Here is a 26,046-nt window from a genome sequence, read left to right as displayed (position 1 = left end):
GCAGAGGAGCAATTCCCACTCCCAGAGAAGGATTTGCGGGTACCAATCCAACAGCGCCTGCAAGAAGAGGCCGGTTTGAAGATGTGTTGGTGACTTCGGATATGAGGTCATTCTTTCAGCCGACCCATCGACAGGTGTCATCCGGATCCAGCATCAGGGAACGCCTAGACCGTCAGGTGTCCGACTACATTGGGTTAACGGCCGATGTGGACGCTCTGAGGAGTGATGAACCCCTAGACTACTGGGTGGGCAGGCTTGACCTCTGGCCAGAGCTTGCCCAATTTGCAATCGAACTGTTGGCTTGCCCCTCATCCAGTGTCCTGTCCGAAAGGACGTTCAGCGCAGCAGGGGGGATTGTGACCGATAAGCGTACTCGCCTAGCTCACCACAGTGTTAACTACCTCACATTTCTAAAAATGAATGAGGCATGGATCTCGGAGGAATTCAACACATGTGACCAGTAGACCATGTATATGTCTATAAACTATTTTTTTAATCAAGCACACAGACCTTCTTAATTCATTTGGCTCACTTCCTTGACCCAAAAAAGCACACCGTACTATATGCCCCTACCCTCCTCTTTGAAGAGGTTGAGCGGTGTCATATTTCTACTGGGGCTGCTTATGATATCCCTGTGCTGTGCTGACTTCCTCCTGGGGGTTCTTATTATGAAGGGATCACACTATCCCTGTGCTGTGCTGACTTCCTCCTGGGGGTTCTTATTATGAGGGGATCACACCATCCCTGTGCTGTGCTGACTTCCTCCTGGGGCTGCTTACGGTGCTGCTGTCAGTGCTGTATGTCACGGTGCTGCTGTCAGCGCTGTATGTCACGGTGCTGCTGTCAGCGCTGTATGTCACGGTGCTGCTGTCAGCGCTGTATGTCACGGTGCTGCTGTCAGCGCTGTATGTCACGGTGCTGCTGTCAGCGCTGTATGTCACGGTGCTGCTGTCAGCGCTGTATGTCACGGTGCTGCTGTCAGCGCTGTATGTCACGGTGCTGCTGTCAGCGCTGTATGTCACGGTGCTGCTGTCAGCGCTGTATGTCACGGTGCTGCTGTCAGCGCTGTATGTCACGGTGCTGCTGTCAGCGCTGTATGTCACGGTGCTGCTGTCAGTGCTCTGTATTACGGTGCTGCTGTCAGATGCCTCTATCACGGTGCATGTGTCATTCCGGTATGTCACGCTGCTGGTGATCATCTCCTGCACCCTCTTCTTTGCCTACCCTGGTCCCTGACCTTCCCTCTCCTCCATTGCCTTCATTAGCTCCATAGTCCTGAATTGTTAGAACAATTTCCCAAATAAAATAAAAATGCTTGTAGTTATCGATCCCAAATTCACCTCATACATGTATTATGTCATTGTCCAGATGGTGGGACTACGTTTTACCCCCTAATAATTACCACGTGGCCGCAAATTCGACATGAAGGTTTGCAAAGTTCGCCTCCCATTGAAGTCAATGGGGCCCGCGGCGAACGGTCGGTTTCGCGAACGTTTGGGTCCGTTCGCATTTCGCGTTCGCGAAACGTCCCGTCGGAAGTTCGTCCATCACTAAAAAGGACCATTTGTGATAAAACTTTTGCCAATCTGCTTGAGGCATGGATATTTAGTTCATAGTCTAATAAGACAACTTCAAGAGATTCAGTTCTCGAACAAACTGGTATATACATGCCAGCTGCTTACCAAACTTCTGCAACTCTCGCTGTACAAAGGAATTGTGTAGTAATAGCGAATGTGCAAAAGTTCTGTAAAATACACACATGCACCAGAAAAGGTACATTAAAACACCAGACATTGCTGCAATTCTTAATAAACAGTCTGTTCTGCGCAAATCATATGTTGCATAAAAAAAAAGTAAAGAAATAAATATATATATATATATATATATATATATATATATATATATATATACTGAAATATAAATACTTGTAAAAAATAACAGTCTCAAAGCTGGTAGTGTTTTGCCCTGAACTCTAAGCCCCTGTACACACGGTCGGAGATTTCCACAACCAAATCCGTCAGATTTAGTCTGATGGATTGTGTCCGAAACTGTTGCATACACACGGTCGGACTAAGTTGTCGAAAAATCCGATCTTTCAGAACGTGATGACGTAATTTCATTATGATGGGACTAGATTCAGGCTAGTAGCCAATAGCTTTGATGTAGGAATTTGATCTGAGCATGCGTGGCACTTGGTCCGATCAAAATTCTCTACACATGATCGGATTACGTCCGACCAGCCCAGTTGGTCGGGAAATATTTCCAACATGTTGGAAAATTGGGTCAGACGGAGATTCGGACGGAATCATTTCGATGCATACCACACACAGTCGGATTATCTGACGACACGGTCCGATAGGACACATTCAGACGGATTCTCCAACCGTGTGTACACGGCATAACTCCTATTCCTAGTCCCACTAGTCCCAATAGGAACTAAGATATTTTACATTAATGCCTTCCGTGAACAGAAAGTAGCACATGACCAGCAATGTGTGAACAGTTAGCAGAGAGAGAAGGTCATTCTAAAAAAATAGACCACAATCAGGGCAGGACTTACCATTGGGCTTGACTGGGCTCAAGCCCATGGGCCCCGCCCAATAGGGGGCCCCGCCGAGATACATAGACGACTCCGAGTGTACTTGGCTCAGCTCCGCTCACAGTCACACCCAGTCCCGACCTATGATGGACATAACACAGGGAATGGGCATGACTGTGAGCCAAGCACACTACTCTCGGCTCCGCTCGGGACTGCGAGAGGACCCGAGAGCCACCGAGAGGACCTGAGAGCCGCCGAGAGGACCTGAGAGCCGATGAGATGACCCGAGAGCCGCCGAGATTCACAGGACCCTGTATCTCGGCGGCACCATTTTTAAACTTCAAGACTGCAATGACAAGGCTGCAAATGGCACTGGGGCAAGGTCTGCATGTGCTCACTGGCCAAACTGGGGTGACCAATGGCTCTAGATTACCCAGCGTGTTGCCCAGCCATTCTGTTAACTTAAGAACTCTGCAGGAAAAAATCCCAGGAAAAAATGGAACCACAGGTCCCAGCAGGGAACTAGGTCCCTACTTCTAAACACTAGGCAGAAATAATTAATTTGCCTATAGCAGAGGGGGGTTTATATCAGCTAGGGACTGCCCATAGGTGGTGCTGAGTTTCTTTTCTGTCTAGTGTCCTACTCCTGTAGGTGGTGCTATTCAAGAATAAGAAGCTGGGTCTGTCAATGAATGAAAGAGAAATATTTTTGACCTCAGCTACATGACAACCTCACTGTATATAAAGCACAAACTATAGCAGGCCATAGAAGACAAGTAATCAGACAAGTTGAATTTTCCATCCATCATTCTATTCATTTCTGCTGACAAGAGATAAACTGTTATAACTCATAACTTCCTTTTACTGTGTTATAAACAAAAATGGGAAGTTCCAAGGCATGGAATACTTGGAAGATGTGCAACACTAGGAACTCTCGAATTATCAGATCTCTCATAATAATCATAATTAGAACATCTTAGGTGATCCTTCTCAGTCTGCCTGGAATGACCAGCTCTCTTTATGTATAGTGTGTCCACACATGGATTGTCTATCATAACAAGAACATTTTAGAGGATCTTCCTGAGTATGTAACACTAATGATTGCAAATGACGATCTATATTAGATCACCATTACCATGTTATCCAGTATGGTAGATACTACAGTGTTCAATCATCCCAAATACATGATCATTGGTGGATTCGTTCTATCACAAATTGTATTATATGGATATTTGGTTTTGTCAACAAATAGCTATATCTTTCTGTCACGGCCATACATATACAGCAAGATGCGGCAAAGATCTGGTCGTCAAACATACTTAAGGTCAAAATCAGGGGCGGACTGACAACTCATGGGGCCCCCGGGCAATAGGAGATTATGGGGCCCCCGGGCAATAGTGAAGATTATGGGGCCCTCGGGCAATAGGAGATTATGGGGCCCCCAGGCAATAGATTATGGGGCCACACAGACACACAATACACACACACACACAGTATACACACACAGAATACACATACACACATTGAAAAGGTATTGGAGAGGCGGGGCAGCTATAATCTTGGGATTTTTTTTTTTAAAACACTGATTTTTACATACTGTCCCTGGTTTTATTGAGGCTGGCAACCCTGATGGGCCTCCTTAGTGGCATGGGGCCCTCGCGCAGTGCCCGAGTGCCCGAATGGTCAGTCCGCCCCTGGTCAAAATAATGTTTATGAAAAATGCAATGTCAAAATCGTTTTTTAGTCATAATTCATTAAGTTATTTTACCAGTTAAGGTTCTAAAGCTGTTTTCAGTACTATAGCATTAGTTATAATCCATTTTGTCAAACTAGCATACACTAGATGTAAATAAGGTACAGTTATTACTCAAATGATTTTTCTTTTTTACTCTCTACTTTCCTGAATAAAGTGAATGCCAGTTTCTTATTGTTTCTCAACTGTTTTTCTTGTGTTTGAGACTCTTTGAAACTGACTTTACATTGCTTGGGAATTTATAGTCTGTACAAAGAATCTACTGGGTATATTGCAAGCCAATATCAATTTAATTGGGAAGACTTGAAATACTTTTTAACTGGATTAAAATAAGTGGAAAGTTGTAGGTGTGTTAAGTAGATAAAAACATGAACTCTTGTTTAGTCTTTGTAAAAGGAAAAAACCTCATTAGCTTTCACTAGGTTTAGAGGATTTGGAGGGGGGGGGGGGGGGGGGCAAAGTAGGTATACTATACTACTGGGTTGGTGTAGAATAGTAAATTGAATTACTATACTTCACTGCCTTGCTTGGCCACCACCAGGTACATGTGGGCTCATCTAGTAGCAGAAGTGGAAAAGGAGACCTGCAGAGAGGATAACCAAGTCTCCCTTCATCCCAGAACACACATAATCATCAGCACTTTCACTTTTCCTAATGGACTGTTTAATCCAATGGGCTTTAACCATGTGAAGTAATCAGACAGAAGGGCAGGGCTGGACTGGGACAGAAATTTGGCCCTGGACTTCATCTAGACCGGCCCACTTACATTTTGAGTGTCCATCAGCACCCCTTACATCAGAGTGTCCCATTACCAGCCCCCTTACATCAGAGTGTCCCATCAGCACCCCCTTATATCAGAGTGTCCCATCACCAGCCCCCTTACATCAGAGTGTCCCATCACCGGCCCCCTTACATCAGAGTGTCCCACTGAGCCATCGGCCCACCGGGAAACTCCCGGTAGTCCCAATGGCCAGTACATGCCTGCAGAAGGGTTGGAGCATGAACTGTCTACAGCAGTATGAACTGTAAATAGGTTGATGTTTACTAGCATTTCTATAATCCTTTTTTTTTTTTTTTATGCTGCTGCAGTTAATACTTTCACTTTAAGATTTTATTCTTGGAACCTTTATGTCAACAATGATAGGAAAAATTGACAGCTCATACAACACAACACATCTAACACACATGCAGCCTTCATTCCTTTGTGGAGTTGCCTGGGAAAGAAAATATGTTCTCAGCAGTCAGGAAGCGAGACCTCAACAGCCAGGAAACAAACCAGGTTTGTCCTTGAAACCTTTTAGCATGTGATAAGCTGAGCCACTCACCAGTTATCCAGTGATAAAAATCAATAATGAAGTCTGAACATTGTATGTGTATAGTTGTAGCAAGCAGCAGTAGTACATTAGTACAAGCTATTTCGCCATAGCTTTACAAGCTTACAACTCTTGTTAGCGAGCAAAAAAAAAGAAAACAGGTATATGTGCTTATGTGCCCTATCACAAATGAAATATATATATATATATATATATGTATATATATATATATATATATATATATATATATATAGGTATATACCACTGTTCAAAGGTTCTACAAAAAGTCACACGACCAGTTATTTATCTCGCCCTAATTCACTCCGACAGGCTAAATGCCATTTTTGGTTCTAGACTAAACCCCAACTGGCGGCCAACAAATAAATGGTTTTAAGGGTAATGTTAAATTATCTGTCACATGTATAGTTTAGTAAACTAATGACAGTGAAATGGTGTGGAATTGACTAAATGTGCAGCTAAATTGCAGGAGTATATTAAAGGAGAAATACCCCTTATTTGTGTGCAGTGACAAGCCATCTATTTATGCATTAGCTTCTCTAATGATGTATTTCTTACAGCCCACCACCCTGCCCTTACACGCTAAAATCATTTACTATGCTTGACTGCAGCTGCAAACAGTGACCACTCTCTGTTCTAAGTAGATGTATTTATTTATCTGAAACAAATTAGTTAAAGTTAATTTCATAAATGTGGATGGTGTCATCATTATCTAGACAATTTTAGATTACCCAGGCATACGCAGATAATGTCAAAGGTGATATATTATGAAGGCGTTGTGTGGGTGAGTTTTATTCCTGGATAACTGGAATGGAGAGGGTTATGGTTTATGCCAGTGCACATTGAAAAATGTAACCCTGTGTGTCAGAAATTTTATCATGCAAAAGCAAATATTGCATTTTTGCAACCATAAAATAGCAAAATTCCACAAGCTTTATCGGCCACATTTGGGTACCACATTAAAGAGGAAGTAAACCCTGATGGGTTTACTTCCTCTTACATTCCCTGCAAAGGTAAAGCATAATGGACTACTATGCATCGCATAGTAGTCCATTATGTGTCACTTACCTGACACAGGAGCCAGCGAAGTCACCTCTGTCCCCCGTAGTCCAGAGCATCCATCTTCTTGGTGGGTCTCGCCGCTCCGCCGCTGTCATTCGGCGAAGCCGAGATGACGTAATTCCTGCGCATGCGCACGGGAGCCGCCACTCGCGGCATATTGCCGTTGACAGCAGTGCCTGTCTTTCGGCAAATATCTCCTAAACCGTGTAGGTTTAGGAGATATTTCTTGGACCTACAGGTAAGCCTTAATCTAGGCTTACCTGTAGGTCAAAGTTGGTTGTAAGGGTTTACAACCACTTTAAAGGGACTTATTTATAAAAAAAAAAAAATGCAAGAGAAAAGAAATAAATAACAAAAGTGTGACCAATATAGTGACCAATCAGGTTTAATGGTTTATTCTTCTGGAAACTGTGCGCACTCAACCATTTTGAGTTGCCCTATTTATTTTCTACAGTTTTTATAAATAAGTTAAAATAACCTCTACAAATGTTAAAAAAAAAAAAAAACAGCCCGTGGGAAACCATAATGAAACAGACAGATAGGTACTGAGCTTCCACATAGAGAGTAAGAGCGACATCAAAGGAACTTAAGATCTACCTGTGGTTCCCAAGCCAATAGTTGGGGACTAAAAATAATTGATCCATGCCCACTACAGAAAAACTGAAACAACTAGCGCTCTAGTTGAGCTGGTATTTGTCAAAAGGTCATTTATTCACGGACAATGAGTGAAATTACTAAGATAAGCAGTGCCATTTGTGTCTCAGATGCCTCCTAAGCCAATATTTATCTGCAATTTTAAACTTTCGATGCAACACATTACACTATCTGAGGATGGAAAGTCTTCCACGCTGTCTCCTACTCTCTTGGCTGCATATGGTGAACAGAAGCACATAGTAAATGATCATGTCTACTTTTTCCGCCATCAGTGTATCTTGGGAGCACTGGAGTAACAGTTTCAGCATATACTAAAGCTGAGAGGCAAAAGATTAGACTAGATCATCTGCCTATCATGCTGCCAGTTGGGGAAAAAAAAAGTTATCTTTTACTGCTTTATCGAAAACTAGGAAAAAAAATTGTTATAGACTGAGCTTATGGAAAACCCTGCCCAATGTACACAGGTTTATCCATTAGAAAACCTATTTTAGAAAACCTATTTACACCTGCATTGCCATTCAGTGCAAAATCAACTTATCTGCTCAGGACCAATGTATAACCTCGAATACATTCAAATAAAATCAAATTGTCATTAACCTCATTATCTATTTATTGTGTAATTTTATAAGTATTTATGTAATTTTAAAAGTAATTCTATGTTATGAATAAATGTATAAGTTTACTAATGATGTTTGTCTTGACTGAGGTTCCGCATGAAAGCACAGCAAAGTGGGATATTGTATGCAAACTAATGAACATATGATATTACACAAATTATATATATATATATATAACATATTTCACCTTAAACAGTGCATTCCCCCTTATCTCTGGGTCTTTAGGAGTGATCTTCTGGTTGCTTGACGAGCACAGAGTATTGGCATCCTGCATCCTTCAACACCTTTGGGAAACCAAGATAAGTTAAAATAAATCAAGGCTTTTCTTCAATTAACGTTGTCTCTATAAATCAATTTCCCGTATTAAGGAGCACATATAGCAATGAGGAAGTTAGAAGTGTAAAGCTGGCATCATATATCAAAATCAAGGTAGCAAAGGACACATATGCTGGTAATTCACAAAGTAATGGCAAGCAGATTAAGGTGAGATGGTCATAACCTTTATTAAGTCAAGCCCCGTACATCAATTCTCAAGACCACCTAGAGATTAAAACTAACAATACTGTACAGGAATCAAAGTAAAATAAAATATGATATCCACGTGTTTGGTTTCATTATCATCTTTACCAAAGGTTTTGCACGTAGAGTAAAGTGGGTCCATCTTAAGAAAAATCACATGGGCCTCCTTCAAACCTGCAATCACACCGGTACATCTTCAAGCACAACATGCGATTTACAAATCGTACCTGAAGTAGTACCTAATGTGTTTCTATGGCAGTGTCTTAATAGGTACAATTTCAAGTGGTGCATTTTTGAGAAGTAGTTCATGTATAACTTTTTCAGGACTTCAGCACAATTTCACTGCCATAGACTATAATGTAAATCGTGCTGCAAATCATACCTGTGTCTATGTCAGCACTATATGAGCCTGAATACGGGTAAATATTAACCCATTGCTAGTTAAACCTTTGTTCATAACATCACTACTCCTCCCTTTGACATAGTTACATAGTTAGTAAGGTTGAAAAAAGACACCAGTCCATCCAGAGTGAGTGTCTACAATTGTCCCTATCCCTGTGCATTGCATACTCACATTGGTCCCTACCCTCAAGGAGCCCACAATCCAAGGCACCCATTCATATACTAGGGTAAATTTGGGACAGAAGCCAATTGACCTACCTGCATGTCTTTGGAGTGTGGGAGGAAACCCACGCAGTCACAAGGAGAACATGCAAACGGAGCCAAAGATGCACAGCATTCCTGTGAAAGCCGCTCTGCGGAGATATGTAAACCCACACCCATATCGCATAGGTGTGAACCCAGCCTAAATATAGTTAGTAAGGTTGAATAAAGGCACCAGTCCATCCTGAGTGTCTACAATTGTCCCTATCCCTGTACACTCACATCAGTCCCTACCCTCAAGGCAGCCCCAAATCCAAGGTCCCCATTCATATACTAGGGACAATTTTGGATAGAAGCCAATTAACCTACCTGCATGTCTTTGGATTGTGGGAGGAAACTGGAGTACCCAGAGAAAACTCACACAGGCACAGGGAGAACATGCAAACTCCAAGCAGGTAGTGTCGTGGTTGGGATTTGAACCAGCGACCCTTCTTACTGCTAGGCGAGAATGCTAACCACTACACCACTGTGCCGCCCATGATCAGACATGGACAGCCCCTCTCACTGAAGTAGAACTCAAGTCGTATCAAATCATTACAAATCTCATAGAAGTAGAGCTGAAGCAGTATTTACCCTAGGGTTCACACCGCTGCGAGACTGATTTCATACCCGCATGCCAGTCTGACTTTGTGGGCGATTTCAGAGACATCTGTGTGGGTTCCTGCACATATGTCAATTGAAATCCCACCCGAAGTCGCCAAAAGTAGTACAGAAACGACTTTTTGAATTGATGCAGCATCGCACCAATTCCGACGGTGCTATTGCTGGCAATAGCCGCCGATTTGGCATGCGATTTGACATGTCAATTCACACTCCAAATCACATTAATGTCAACCTGGGCTAAATCGTGTTTGAAGTCGGGCTTTAAATCGCACCACTTTAAATCCTACCTAGCGCGACCACAGGCTAAAGCCCATTGCAATTGTGTTGTGTCACACCCAAGCATGCTTTCTTGACAGGTACACCATGGTACCAATGTCTTATAATGTTTTATACAATAGTATTTATCATATCGCAGCATATCAAAGAGATATATCTTAAGAATGACAGGATACTGCAGTTATAAAGTACTTGATTTAAATGTAGTATAGCATAACATGGACCATTATTCCTGACTGCAGGGCGGAACAAATGTAAATGAGGCAACAAGACAATAATCTGGTGTCTTTTTTTTATTTTTTATTTCACAGCAATTTTCACCAGAATCAAAATGATTGAGAATCAATTAAAATAAATCACTTTTAGTTAACTCATAATGTTCTTATTCTGATGTTCTATTGACCAAATGTCTGCAGCAACAGACGTTTGGAACATAACCCATTGCTCTAATTAGCCTGTGCAGCTGTTTAGCATATAGATACTACAAAGCTAGCAGCAATTACTCTGCCAGTGTGTCCTCTACAGATTAGTATATGAGGATCATAAAATGTACAGCTTTAAGAAATAAAAAGGAAAAAGGGGGGGGGGGGGTGACGTAGTCAGTAAAAATGTATTAGATTTAATATAGTGGAAAAGTAGCAATAGAGATTGGATAAGAAAATATTAATAGGGAAAAGAAAACATGTTACTAAAATAACCATACTTGAAGGAAACATCCAATTAAGGTAATCAAAAAATGAATTGCACAAACATAAGACTGGTTGTAGTGTACAAGACAACCCAATGCAATTAGAGATTCTTTCCATTGTTGCCACTACATACACTTACTGTATATGTCTATAACCTATGAGTAATCTATGATCATGAGTTTTAAGAAGAGGATGTTTGGCTGTTGGAGACGAGTATAAAACACAGTTTTTTGATCACTTGTACAGAGATGCAGCGGTATACTACTCCACAGTGCCCCACAGAAAAAGAAACATTAAAGTATGTGAACCCTTACCTTGTAAAACAACCGATTCAGTTTAAAATAGAAATGAAAGGCAACACTTTTGTGTGTATATATAAAATACACTATAGATATCTTTGTTTCCTTTTTTTTAGTTCCCAGCACAGCAAGAAAACTGACCACGTTGTGAACCCATGCCTAGAGTGGCCAGTTTGAAATAGGAGAGTAAGCCCCTGTACACACGGTCGGAGATTTCGACAACCAAATCCATCGGATCTTGTCCGTCGGATTTTGCCCGTCGGATCTTGTCCGAAACTGTTGCATACACACGGTTGGACTAAGTTGTCGAAAAATCCGATCATTCAGAACGTGATGACGTAATTTCGTTACGATGGGACTACGTTCAGGCTAGTAGCCAATAGCTTTGATGTAGGAATTTGATCTGAGCATGCGTGGCACTTGGTCCGATCAAAATTCTCTACACATTCTCTACACATGATCGGAGTATGTAACAAGTTGGAAAATTGGGTCCGACGGATATTCGGACGGAATCAGTCCGATGCATACCACACACAGTCGGATTATCCGACAACGCGGTCCGATAGGACACATTCCGACGGATTCTCCGACCATGTGTACAAGGGCTAAGGGGACTGGCAGCAACATTAGACAAAGGAAGTAAAAGACACATCACACAAAGGAAGCAATACAACAAGAACAGAATACCTTTTCAGGCAAGTACATAGTGCAGCAGGAACATATCGAGAAAATTAAGTAAGTACATAGTACAGCAGGCACATATCGGGAAAATTAAGTGTTACATTAACATATTCTTTAAAATCCTGTCAAAACAAGTTATCAGACATTAATTATCTAATGCCCAAGAACCCCATTAGGTCCATAGAGAAGTGCTCAGCCTGTTATAGATAATATTGGCCAGATCATGTTGGGATCACTGTGTATATTGGTACCAAAAATATTTTATTTGACTATTGTTAGGGAAATGGTGATTGGATGTGTTATGTTTTTTCTGCCAAATTCCCCCCGTAAGATAAAATGTGATATTGTCTTTCTCTTCTTCCTCTCTCTTTCCCTTACCTACAAACATACTTGTTTTGGTTGATCGAAACGTGCATGGTCATAAAAATATCTTTCACTGATGCCATTTGGTGTCCTTTGGTAGCTTAGACCATTAAGGGTTTATTTAATAAAGTCGGAGTGTGAAAAACTAGGCTAATTTCTGCATAGAATCAGCTTCCAGGTTTTATTGCCAAAGCTTAAAGCAAAGCTACAGTCATTTGTTTGTTTATTAAAAGTTAGCAGCTACAAAAACTGTAGCTGCTGATTTTTAGTAAACGCACACTCACCTGTCCCACGATCCAATGGTGCACTCACCGCAGCCGCGTTCTCCCCGTGTCTTCTATCAGCGGCATCAGTATCTCTACTATGGGCACCCGGCTGTGACAGTTTGCGGGTTCACAGCTGGGTGCCCATTGCGCATTGGGTGAGCGGCACTGTGACTGGTCCCGAAGTCTTCTAGGACCTGTCATGTGCCCCAGAAGACTTTGGGAAGGAGAACTTCCACTTCTGAACACCTAAGGCAACTGGAACAGAAGTGGGAGCAGGTACCTGTCAAAATCAGACACCTGCTCCCCTTCCTCCCCAAAAGCTCAGTTTCACAAACAGGAGCCAGGGAGGAGGTGTTAAAGCGAAAGTTCCACTTTTGGGTGGAATTCAGCTTTAACTGAACAAGCTGGGGTTAGAAGCTGATTGGTTTCTATGCAGAAATTAGCCTGATTTTGCACTCTCCAGTTTTAGTGAATAAAGCGGTAGTAAACCCAGTTTCAAAAAACACTTACATTCCCGGCATGCCGGAAATGCTTACTTTCACATTGGTTGTGCTCTCAACCAAACTTTCAAACCATCCAATGGCTGGTTTCATAACTGATCACATGTGCAGCATGATGGCAGTTGAAGAATCATTAGAGGCCAAGATGGCAGCTTCATTGACTGAAAACGATAGAAGGGTTTACTTCCACTTTAATGATTACACTGGAAAACACCAGATAGACCCATCGGTCTTGATCTACCATGAATATTCACTGGTTTTATCATTCTAACACTCATGAGTATGCAGGCACATATGCAAACATATAAACATGCACAGTAGACCAAAGGCATTGTAATTATTTCTACACTGCTGTGGCAAGTGACATCCAGAAAACATCCACATAGGTGGTATATACTGGAATAGGGCACTGCTGAGCTTAGTACGTACAGCACAGTGGCATGCCCTGTCAATCTCAACGCTGACCCTCATCATAGAAAAGCCATCGATACTGAAATCCAAAGAAGCTTGATTCCTGGGCTGCCTATCTCCTAATCACATTTCAGACATACTGGCTCATCTGAAGAAATGCTCTACTTTGTATTCTATTTTTCCCATAAAATGCGAAAAAATATCCTCCGCTTGGAGCGTAAATACCCATTTCACAGATGGCACTGATTCAGTTACTGTGTATGAAATTCATTTTGTACACAGTATGCAGACAGACAGTTCAAAAGAGATCTGAAGGCTCTATCAGTATGCATAACAAGGGTCCCCTGGCAATAACTGTGACCAGCACTGGAGGAAGATAAGCCAAGCACTGAACATGTGGTTTGAGCAGCAATAAGCTCTGCTGGGCGACTGTTTATCTGTTTTTTTTTCCCCTCTGTCTGCACTGGAAGCATCCTGGATACTGAGAACCATCATTACCATGGACAAACTTTAACAAACTGCATGTAAAGATACTTATTTCTTCATCACAGGTAATGTAATAGACATTAAGTGTAAACATAATTAAACAATAGGGTCCGATGAGTCCCTGTTTTCTGTTTCAGGGACGAATCACCTACCTGAATTTTTGCCTGAATTCACCCCTGAAACGGAGCCAAAGATGCACAGCACTCCTGTGCAAGCCGCTCTGCGGAGATATGTGAACCCGCATCCATATCGCATAGGTGTGAACCCAACCTAAATATAGTTAGTAAGGTTGAATAAAGGCACCAGTCCATCCTGAGTGAGTGTCTACAATTGTCCCTATCCATGTACACTCACATCAGTCCCTACCCTCAATGCAGCCCCCAATCCAAGGTCCCCATATACTAGGAACAATTTTGGACAGAAGCCAATTAACCTACCTGCATGTCTTTGGATTGTGGGAGGAAACCGGAGTACCCGGAGGAAACCCACGCAGGCACAGGGAGAACATGCAAACTCCAGGCAGGTAATGTTGTGGTTGGGATTTGAACCCGTTAACCCTTTTTACTGCTAGGTGAGAGTGCTACCCACTACACCACTGTGCTGCCCCAATCTTTTAATTGAGACAGATTCAGCACCATTTATTTGATTGCATTAAAAATACTACTTTATCACATTATAAAAACCTGCCAAAAAAACAATCTGTCATTCTCCCAAACTTCACACTTGCAACTAAACTTTAGACTTAACTCTTAACCTTAAATCTAAGCAAAAACGACACCTTTAAACTGAGCATGGTTTGAATCCTCACTGTCACACTCAACCTAATACCCTAACCCTAACATTTCAATGAAACAATTATACTATGAGAACAATACTAGTACCAATAGTACATTGATCATTGTGCACACCAAAATGTTTACAACAAATGCTATTGAGCCAACCTTGCCTTTATCTTTAGCTTATTATCCAATTTATGATAGATGCAGGTATCTGACAAAATCTATGGTACACAGCCTAGCAGTTGTCCAATAAATAAATGTTCGGTAATAAAAATAATACTAGTACGGCGATCTCCCCTGCTGTGCTATTGTGTTCTGATAGGGGGGAGGCCCCCCACTACAACACTCCAGTGAGCACCCTCAGCCTTTGGCTGAGAGTGCTGATAGGGAGCTGATCAGCAGACCCTTCTAGGTCATACCCCTTGCAGCCAGCTTCTGACGAACCAGCTGCAGTACACACGGGGCTGAATGTCGGCCGGTTTCTATTGAACCAGCCAAAGCCGATAGACATTCAGCCCGTGTGTACTAAGGTTTAGGTAGGTCCTTGCCTCCATCCTATAAGTAGAGAGAGAAAGAGCATCAGCAGGCCAATGATGCCATTTTTTTCTCATGTTCCTTGTCAGCAGATATAAAGGCAGGTCACCTAAAATCAAGTCAATTTCAGGTCCTTTTATTAGTTGCCTTTAACCAGTTGCCGACCGCCGCACGACGATGTACGTCGACAGCATGGCACGGGCAGGCATATTGGCGTACATGTACGTCCCTTGCCTCCCGCGGGTCGGGGGCCCGATCGGGCCCCCGCCCGGTGCCTGCGGCGGTCGGTTTTCGTCCGGGAGCGATCCGGGACGAGGGGGCAGCCATTCATTCATGGCCACCCCCACGCGATCGCTCCCGACGAATAGGAATCCCCCGTGACATCACTTCCTCTCCTGTAATGTAAACACAGGAGAGGAAGTGATGTATTCTCTCCTCCGTGTCGGTATTTTTCGTTCCGACACGGAGGAGAGCGGATCGGTGAGTTGCACCAACACTCTACACACACAGTAGAACATGCCAGGCACACTCACACCCCCCCTTTACCCCCCGATCACCCCCCCAATTACCCCTGCCCCCCAGTCACAGTGACACCAATGTCATTTTTTTTTTTTTTTTTTTTGCATTGGTGTCATTTGTGACTGTAATAACTGTTAGGGCAGTTAGGGTTAGCCCCCTTTAGTTCTAATGTACCCCCCTAACCCCCCCAATAAAGGTTTAACCCCGTGATCACCCCCCGTCGCCAGTGTCACTAAGGCTGGGTTCACATTGCAGCGGTTTATGAGAACGAATGTGATTCGCACCGCACTGCAGTGCAAATCACATCCGATCTCTGTGCGATTCGAGTTCAGCCATTCGCCGCACCCGCCACACCCGCCGCACCCGCCGCAAATTCGCACGGGACCCTTTTTTTGGCCCGCAGCAGAATCGGATCGCATGGGTGTTCACACCATGCGATCCAAGTTTGCAGATCGCACTGCGATATGCAAACTGATCTGGGGGTGTCAGTAACATTTCACTGACACTCCCAGCAGTCCGCATAGGGCAGTGTGAACTGCCGCCGGGAGGCATGCGATGCGGGAACCCGCCGCGGATTCGCGGCGTTTCCGCATCGCTCCAGTGTGAACCCAGCCTAATAAGCGATCATTTTTCTGATCGCCGTATTAGTGTCACAGGTGACGCTAGTTAGGCAGGTAGGTATTTAGGTTCGCCGCAGCTTTTTATAGCGCCAGGGACCCCCATATACTACCGCATAAAGCCCCCTGATTGCCCCCTAGTTAACCCTTTCACCAGTGATCACCATATAACTGTTACAGGTGACGCTGGTTGGTTAGTTATTTTTTTATAGTTTCAGGGCACCCGCCATTTATTACCTAATAAAGGTTTAACCCCCTGATCACCCGGCGGGTGTCATTTGTGACTAATAACTGTTAGGGCAGTTAGGGTTAGCCCCCTTTAGTTCTAAGGTACCCCCCTAACCCCCCCAATAAAGGTTTAACCCCGTGATCACCCCCCGTCGCCAGTGTCACTAAGGCTGGGTTCACATTGCAGCGGTTTATGAGAACGGATGTGATTCGCACCGCACTGCAGTGCAAATCACATCCGATCTCTGTGCGATTCGAGTTCAGCTATACAGATAGTATGGCTGAATTTGTGTCGCACCCGCCGCACCCGCCGCAAACTCGCACGGGACCCTTTTTTTGGTCCGCAGCAGAATCGGATCGCATGGGTGTTCACACCATGCGATCCAAGTTTGCAGATCGCACTGCGATATGCGAACTGATCTGGGGGTGTCATTAACATTTCACTGACACTCCCAGCAGTTCGCATAGGGCAGTGTGAACTGCCGCCGGGAGGCATGCGATGCGGGAACCCGCCGCGCATTCGTGGCGTTCCCGCATCGCTCCAGTGTGAACCCAGCCTAATAAGCGATCGTTTTTCTGATCGCTGTATTAGTGTCACAGGTGACGCTAGTTAGGCAGGTAGGTATTTAGGTTCGCCGCAGCTTTTTATAGCGCCAGGGACCCCCATATACTACCGCATAAAGCCCCCTGATTGCCCCCTAGTTAACCCTTTCACCAGTGATCACCATATAACTGTTACAGGTGACGCTGGTTGGTTAGTTATTTTTTTATAGTTTCAGGGCACCCGCCATTTATTACCTAGTCTCACTAGTGTACCCCTAAATTTAGGGGTGTCTACTTTCCCAAATGGGGTCATTTGGGGGGGGTTTGTGCCATCTTGGCATTTTATGGCCTTCAAAACTGTAACGCCCTTAGAAAGCCTGAAGGCGGTGCTTGGTTTTTGGGGCCCCGTACGCGGCTAGGCTCCCAAAAAGTCCCACATATGTGGTATCCCCGTACTCAGGAGAAGCAGCAGAATTTATTTTGGGGTGTCATTTCACATATGCCCATGGCATGCGTGAGCAATATATCATTTAGTGACAACTTTGTGAAAAAAAAAAAAAAAAAAAAAAAAGTTTGTAATTTTCCCGCAACTTGTGGCAAAATATAAAATATTCCATGGACTCAACATGCCTCTCAGCAAATAGCTTGGGGTGTCTACTTTCTAAAATGGGGTCATTTGTGGGGGTTTTGTGCCATCTTGGCATTTTATGGCCTTCAAAACTGTAATAGGTAGTGAGAAGTGAACTCAAAAATTTACGCCCTTAGAAAGCCTGAAGGCGGTGCTTGGTTTTCGGGGCCCCGTACGCGGCTAGGCTCCCAAAAAGTCCCACATATGTGGTATCCCCGTACTCAGGAGAAGCAGCAGAATTTATTTTGGGGTGTCATTTCACATATGCCCATGGCATGCGTGAGCAATATATCATTTAGTGACAACTTTGTGAAAAAAAAAAAAAAAAAGTTTGTAATTTTCCCGCAACTTGTGGCAAAATATAAAATATTCCATGGACTCAACATGCCTCTCAGCAAATAGCTTGGGGTGTCTACTTTCTAAAATGGGGTCATTTGTGGGGGTTTTGTGCCATCTTGGCATTTTATGGCCTTCAAAACTGTAATAGGTAGTGAGAAGTGAACTCAAAAATTTACGCCCTTAGAAAGCCTGATGGCGGTGCTTGGTTTTCGGGGCCCCGTACGCGGCTAGGCTCCCAAAAAGTCCCACATATGTGGTATCCCCGTACTCAGGAGAAGCAGCAGAATTTATTTTGGGGTGTCATTTCACATATGCCCATAGCATGTGTGAGCAATATATCATTTAGTGACAACTTTGTGTAAAAAAAAAAAAAAAATTTTTTTTTTGTCATTATTCAATCGCTTGAGGCAAAAAAATAAAATATTCAATGGGCTCAACATGCCTCTTACCAATTTCCTTAGGGGGTCTACTTTCCAAAATGGGGTCATTTGGGGGGGTTTTGTACTGCCCTGCCAATTTAGCACCTCAAGAAATGAGATAGGCAGTCGTAAACTAAAAGCTGTGTAAATTCCAGAAAACGTACCTTAGTTTGTAGATGTGACAACTTTTGCGCAAACCAATAAATATACAATTATTGACTTTTTTTTTACCAAAGACATGTGGCTGAATACATTTTGGCCTAAATGTATGACTAAAATTGAGTTTATTGGATTTTTCTAATAACAAAAAGTAGAAAATATCATTTTTTTTCAAAATTTGCGGTCTTTTTACGTTTATATCGCAAAAAATAAAAATCGCAGAGGCAATCAAATACCATCAAAAGAAAGCTCTATTTGTGGGAAGAAAAGGACGCAAATTTTGTTTGGGTACAACATTGCATGACCGCGCAATTACCAGTTAAAGCAGCGCAGTGCCAAAGTGTAAAAAGACCTCTGGTCATTTACCAGCAAAATGGTCCGGTCTGAAAGTGGTTAAAGTATATGTATCGATATGTATTGATTTGCTTTCACAAATAAATATCTGCATTTATTGTTTTTTTTTTTATCCAGATTAAAATGTATTTAGGGTAAAAAGACTACCTTTTGAATCTCTCAGATCTTAAAGAGGAAGCATGCGCCGTAGACAGCGGTGGCTGTCTTCGGGTAAATATCTCCTAAATCGTATAGGTTTAGGAGATATTTCTTGAACCTACAGGTAAGCCTTAATCTAGGCTTACCTGTAGGTCAAAGTGGTTTGTAAGGGTTTACAACCACTTTAATACCGGCATACATATTGTCCAGGTAGCTGTCAAGATCACTAATACCCCTCAAAGTTCTTATTTTTATATGGCCCTAAATCTAAACATAGGGCATTGTACTCCCTGGTTACATGCCTCATCCTTATAGTTATGGACAGAAAATCACGTGAAAAGTCTCTGTGCTCTTCCTACAGAAACACTACAAAAAAGCTTGCTTAAAGTGATACTAGAGGCTTTTTAATTTTTTTTTTTTAAACATGCTATACTTACCTGCTCTGCTCTCAATAGTTTTTCACAGAGCAGCCCCAATTCTCTGCCTTTTGGTCACCTACCAGAGCTCCTTGCTTCTCCCCCCTGTCAATTAACTTGTGTACAACCTGCATGTTGGAAACATTTCTCTGAATCAGGGCCGCCAGGTATAACCGGTGGTGCTGAATGTATTCTGATGGCGGAAAATGTCTCAGCTGTCAGAATGCATTAGCTCAATAGGAGGATCCCTCCATTCACATCAAGTGTGTGGATGGAGAAATTAGAAATTTTCTTTCATGGCTGAATGAAAAAAAATTACTGGTTTATGGCCAGCCTAAAAGAGTCACCTGTGCACTGTGAAACACTTCCACTCTCAATATGTTTTCAGCAATGCACCAGTTTGCATCCTTCTCGTAAAAGTGTCTAATGGAAAGAATTATTTCATTCTATATTGCCCCACAGCAGTTCTACCCATTCCAATCTTGCAAAGTATGAATCTTATTGATGCTGTTTGTTTTTGACATTACAGATTGACCTGAATCCACTCATATATAAGACACTTCGACAAATAAGGTTAAATGTTACATGATATCACTACCAAATCTGAAACATCTGATTTATGTTTGGATGCCACTTTTGCACAGCATCAGACTCTGTCATCATATCAGTATAAGATAATCACAGCTCTGGTCCTGTCACTGATCAAAACATTTTGGGATTACAGTAAGACAAAAAGAAAATACAGATTTCTCAGCACAAGCTTGACATACTGCATCGTTGTTCATATTGTCACAAAGGTTAAAGTGTCACAACTGAACATAATCCCAGTGACTACTGCCTCGTTGCTTAAGGGGAAAATAATTTTGAGATAAATAAACTAAGCTGCTTAAGCTGCTTATGCATACAGAAATGTTTAGCAAGGAGTTTGAATTATTTACCTATCCATTCAAATCAAACCATTTTTTTAGTTCACAATGGATCCATAAGGTTTTTCTATTTTGTGTTGGCTCTGCTCTACCTCATTATCTACAGATTCAGAAAACGTTCCAAGGGTAGGCAACCTTTGAGAGGTGGAAATCTACCCGAACAACATAAAAGAAATCAAATATCACCGGAGTTCAGTGCCATTTTTTTTTAAAAGAAACTAACTAGCCAGACATAACTAAATAGTAAGAAATAATTAGAAAACTATAATAAAACAAATGTCACTGTAAAAATACAAACAAACTTAGCCTACCTCAAAAGTGGATGGTGTTAGTCAGTAGGGCAATGGATGGTGTCAGTCAGTAGGGCAGTGGATGGTTTCAGTGGACGGTTTTCACCAAAGAGGGCAGTAAGGAAATGTTCAAGGCAGTGGTCTTGTGGGGGTTGACTTGAAGCCCAGAGAAAGCAGAGAAATGGGAGAGAAGGGATTGAAGATTAGGGTGGTCAAGGTCAGGAGGGCATCATCAGCAAAGAGGCTGACTTTATGGTGAATACCGGCATACAGAATACCAGAAATATTGGGATAATCTCTAAAGACAATGGCTAGGGGCTCAAGGGCCAAAATAAATAGGGACATGATAGGGGCAACCCTGCCTTGTCCCGCAGTAGATTGAGAAGGAGGAAGAGAGTTGACTAACACAAGTGACCTTAGTGGAGGGGGAGGAGTAGAGGCCTGGATCCAGTGGAGGGTTCATTCCACAAAGCCCCATCGTTCCAGAACATGCAAATACTCCCAGGAAAGTGAGTCAAATGCTTTATAAATATCAACTGAGAGAAGAAGGCCTTGGATCTTTGCGATATGGAAGCAGATGTATCAAATGTGTAATTTAACGGACATTGTGCCCTGCTTGACGGCCGGAAACAAAGCTTGCCTGGTCTCTGTGGATCAAACCGTGTAGGTATTGGTTAATATGGGTACTTAAGATCTTTCTCAAAAGTTTAACATCCTCTTTCAACAAGAAGATTAGCCTGAATGTGTAAAATACCATTTCTAACCGCCAGTTTATGGCTCGCTGGAAAGACTACCATTAACTTCTTTGTGAATTTATACATCCAAAAAGGTAACAGTAGCCTAGTCACACACCATTGTGAAACTTAAATTTAATTGGAGTTCATCTCTTCCACACTCTTTAATAAAGACTCTTTGGATCAGCCCATATTATAAAAACATCATCAATGTATCTGTTCCAAGCTATAATATTGATAATTCCTCATCTGCCAAAAAGAGGTAAGCCCACTCTCTCAGGTACAGGTTGGCATAGGACGAGGCACAACATGTTCCCATTGCTACTCCCTGTACCTGAAGGAAGTGGGAACCATCAAAAGTAAGCCTATTGTGTTTGAGCATACAGTAAACTCAAGAAGTAAAACCACAAACTCATTAAATTTCCACTTCTGCTGGCCTCTGTGACAAAATGTATCTAATGACAGATATGTCCTTATTGTCAGGGATTGAACTTTAGAAAGCCTCCGTGTCTACTGTGGCCTATAGGAACATGTAGGCCATTAAGAATATGTAAAAAGTAGATGGTATCTCTTACGCAAGTAGGAAGGCTTAAAAAAAATGGGGACTCAAATGTTCATCAATAACACGACTAAGATTTTTCATTAATATCCCTTTCACAGATGTAATCGGTCTACCCAAGGAATAATAAATATTCTTGTGGACCTTTGCAAGTTGGTATCTTTGGAAATCATTTTCTTTTGGATTCCCAAAGAGGTTTTGATATTATTTTGTTCTGAAAAGACTCATCCCCATATGATAAAATTTGGTGATCAACATAATAATCAAGGTGCTCGGGATAGGGCGATACAAATCTCAATTGTTCAAAACCCTATTACACATAGCCACATATCTGTCATTGTCCTTTATCCCCTTATTGAAGGGTCTATGGTTAGAGAAAAATGATTAGCCAGCTCACAATGTGTTTGTTTTTCCGACATACAGTGGATGTGTGACAGTTAAGCATTTTCTTATAGGGTACCTGGTCTGTGTCATACACAGTATTTGAAGTCTTGTAGATCCAGAAACCACCTTGTGACCCCTGCAATGTTTCCTTTGTTCAGACCCATTTACTGTGCAGAGAAGGGTCTGTAATCAATTGAAACTTTCTACCCAAAAGGTAATATCTCATTGATTCTTGTGTCCACTTTACAACCATACACTCCCTTTCTCTCTGCAGGAACTCGTTTCTAATAGAATTATGTCACTATGAAATATTTAACACATAAAGAATGAGTACTATGGGATTTCAACCTATAGTTGAAAATTCAATGATGTGCTCATAGATAAAAGCACAGCAGGAGCCTACTTTCAGACAGGATGTCACTTATTTGAACTTTGAATAAAACGAGGAAGGGGAGAAGTCACTGACTGAAGTTGTGTTACCAGAAGGCAGACAGTGGTACAGGTCTTTCCAGTGAAGAGTTGTTCGTGAGGGGGTCAGCACAAGTTCTGACTATTGGAGAACAGGCAGGCCATGCTCCCAGCCATAAAACTGATCATGCTATGATGGGTGTGCTACTATGCCTAGCGTGGTCAATTTGAAATAGGAAAGCAAAGGGACTGGCAGGATCACCAGGTATTTCAGACAAAGAGAACAGGATACTTTTTAACGAACATACATGGTACAACCGACACATATCAGGAAAATTAAATGTTTAATGCTTCTAAGGCCGCGTACACACGCGGGGACTGTTCGCTCAACTTTGTCCGCTGAACAGTGTTTCGGTGGACAGTCCGCTCGTGTGTGGGCTTTCAGCGGACAGTTTCAGCGAACAGTCTGCTGAACAAAGTTTTTCGGAATTTCCGAAAAACTGTCCGCTGAAACTTTGTTTCAGCGAACAGTCCCCTCGTGTGTAGGCTTGTTCGTCAAACTAAGTTCCGCGCATGCTCAGAAAGGATTTACACGCCGAAAGTTGTATTGCAGTGTATAGGACGTCGTATTTTTCGTCCCGTCGTACGTGCCGTTCACGTCATCGCGCACGGTTTCAGCGGACTGTTCGTTCGTCGTGTGTGGGCAAGTCCGTCCATGCTAATTTTGAGCGGACTGTCCGCTGAAACTGTTTGACGGACAAAGTTGAGCGAACAGTCCGCGCGTGTGTACGCGGCCTAATAGTCACGGTTTTACATAACATTATGGTCAACCCAAGTATTTATTAATCTGCAATGTTATCATATGAAAGCTATAATAAGTTTGAAATGTGCATTGATGAAGAACAAACTTTATTATATTATTATTAATGCTGCAGCATTTCTAATCGCTTGTGGGTAACAGGGTCAGTTCTTGCTCTTACCTCTCATTCATAATATGTGTTTTTTTGCACAAATAACCCAAAAAAGAGCTCAGGACTTGGGGAAAGTGGGAGGGGGAACTACACGTCTCTAGGGTATTTATGAGATGTCACCCAGTGCATGCAACATCTCAAAGAGTCAAACTGTTCCACCGGGTGTTATCATAAAAGTGTTGTGTGACAGATCATTTACTTTGTTGGCCATCTCCTTGTGCAGTGAAAATTCTGGTTTAAAAATTGGCACGTTATGAGTGACTAAGGTTTGCAGCTGCATTCTGTACAACCATTTAGACAAAATGCTTTGGGCTTTCTGTGTTGGCATTCACTCATCCATGCCTACCAATAATCCAAGCCACGCTGCCATCCTCCTTACAGACACACATGGTCACACATGGCAATATCTACAGCTCTTAATGCAGCTCTGCTCAGAATGTAAATTAGTCTGTCACTAAGAATTTAAGAATTATTATTAAGATAACCAATAATTATATATTGTGGGATTGTAGGATTCAGCTTCAATGTATGATCCACCGATGCACACAAGGAACAACGTATGGTACAAGGATCATACATTGGAGAATCATTTCCATGAACTACTGTACTTAATATTAAATAAAATAACATATCTAAAAAAAAAAACTTAATTAACATTTATCAGCATTGGATTCCTCCAAGTAACAGCCCTCTCTATGATTTAATAAATGGAAACAAATAATATTAATCTATCAATATTTTGCTAGCATTGCTAGCAGGAAAGGACTAAGTAAATAGCCTAGAGCAGGGGTCTCAAACTGGCGGCCCTCCAGCTGTTGCAAAACTACAAATCCCATGAGGCATTGCAAGGCTGACAGTTACAAGCATGACTCCCAAAGGCAGAGGCATGATGGGACTTGGAGTTCCACAACAGCTGGAGGGCCACCAGTTTGAGATCCCTGGCCTAGAGCTTTAGACCCCTTTCACACCACACCGCTGATAGCGGCGGCGGTAAAACGCCGCTATTTTTAGCGGCGTTTTACCGCCGGATTTCGGCCGCTAGCGGGGCGCTTTTACCCCCCGCTAGCGGCCGCGAAAGGGTTAAAACCGCCGGCAATACGCCGCAATAGCGGCGTTTTGCCGGCGGCATTACAGCGCTGCCCCATTGATTTCAATGGGCAGCAGCGGTGGAGGAGCGGTAAACACACCGCTCCTTCACCGCTCCAAAGAAGCTGCTGGCAGGACTTTTTTCTGACGTCCTGCCAGCGCACCGCTGTAGTGTGAAAGCCCTCGGGGCTTTCACACTACACACAATGGTGCAGCTTCTTTAGGGCGTTTTGCAGGCGCTATTTCTAACGCTATAGCGCCTGCAAAACGCCCTGGTGTGAAAGGGGTCTTATAGAATTTATAGCAAATATAACAGCTTTTTTTTCACTTCCTGCTAAAAGTGTAGCATATGTCAACAAGTGATTGACATCGGGGTAGCTCATTGTAAAACATGCATGTAATAGTTCTAACAGATGTAAGATTTCTTCATTATCCCTTATATTGCCTCCTAAAATCATCAGACAAAAGAGAAAACTAAACTGAAAAAATACACATCATGCATTATTCATTATAATGTGTAGTACCCCATGAACATTAAAGGCAGACAATAGTTCTGTTTTTACCCTTCATCCTCAAACACACAAGTCTTCTGCATATTTTTCGAGGATTTTAAATGGTTTTGTAGATAGTACAATTCCCTGTTCTTACCTTGGAATTAATTGTAATATGGAATTTCTGTGCTGTGATTGCAAACCAACCACGACTTTTTCCTTTAGTGAATTACCCATATGCCCAGCCCAGTCTTGGATGTGAGACATTTAGCTGACTCTGGCTGGAAATTTGACAAATTGCAGTGAAAACTTCTCTCAAAACAGATTTTAGATGTCAACATGTCACAGCAAAGCAGTGACAGAATATTTTCCTCCACCCCAAACATGCAGCTCCAGGAGCATATTGCCTTGTCTTCTTCGTTCTTTCCTTATAGGCATAAAAAGGATCCATCTTTCAAGTTGGGTGTTCATGTTTTTGCACCAACTGGCCATGAATTTTTCCTGAGCAAGGTTGTATTGTACCTATATGTCTAAAATGCCTTTCCAATTCTATAAGGGAGCTTTACAAAGGTGATTTTTTTTTTTTATTTTTAATTGTTCTACCATGAAATAAAAGGTACCCATAGGTATTAGATTATAAAGGGTACCCCAAGGTATTAGATAACAAACTGTAGCAGGAATGGGCAATGATTATGCCTGAGCATGTTCGTGCATTAGCTGACTACTCTGACATTAAAGTCTACCAGCTGATTGTCAGAAGAGTTAAGTTAGTATTTCCTGAACTACGACTCTGGTACTTTTCTGATATCTGG

General features: G+C 42.4%; 1 protein-coding gene across 1 annotated transcript in view; it reads right to left on the bottom strand.

Annotated features, from left to right (window-relative positions):
- The window catches only part of NEXMIF (neurite extension and migration factor), a 516,507-nt gene that overhangs the window by 74,308 nt on the left and 416,153 nt on the right, over nucleotides 1–26,046 (bottom strand). The window contains exon 4 of the mRNA XM_077467898.1: nucleotides 8,144–8,240. Coding sequence (XP_077324024.1) covers nucleotides 8,144–8,157 — 14 coding nt within the window. The 5' untranslated portion in view covers nucleotides 8,158–8,240. The remainder of the gene's footprint in view (nucleotides 1–8,143; nucleotides 8,241–26,046) is intronic.

The sequence above is a fragment of the Lithobates pipiens genome, unplaced genomic scaffold, assembly GCF_037356315.1.
Source record: "Lithobates pipiens isolate NorthernLeopardFrog02 unplaced genomic scaffold, aLitPip1_a1.2 Scaffold_1, whole genome shotgun sequence".
NCBI classification, from domain to species: domain Eukaryota; kingdom Metazoa; phylum Chordata; class Amphibia; order Anura; family Ranidae; genus Lithobates; species Lithobates pipiens.
Note: the sequence above shows the minus strand (reverse complement) of the source record. Positions and strands in the feature narration are given on the sequence as shown.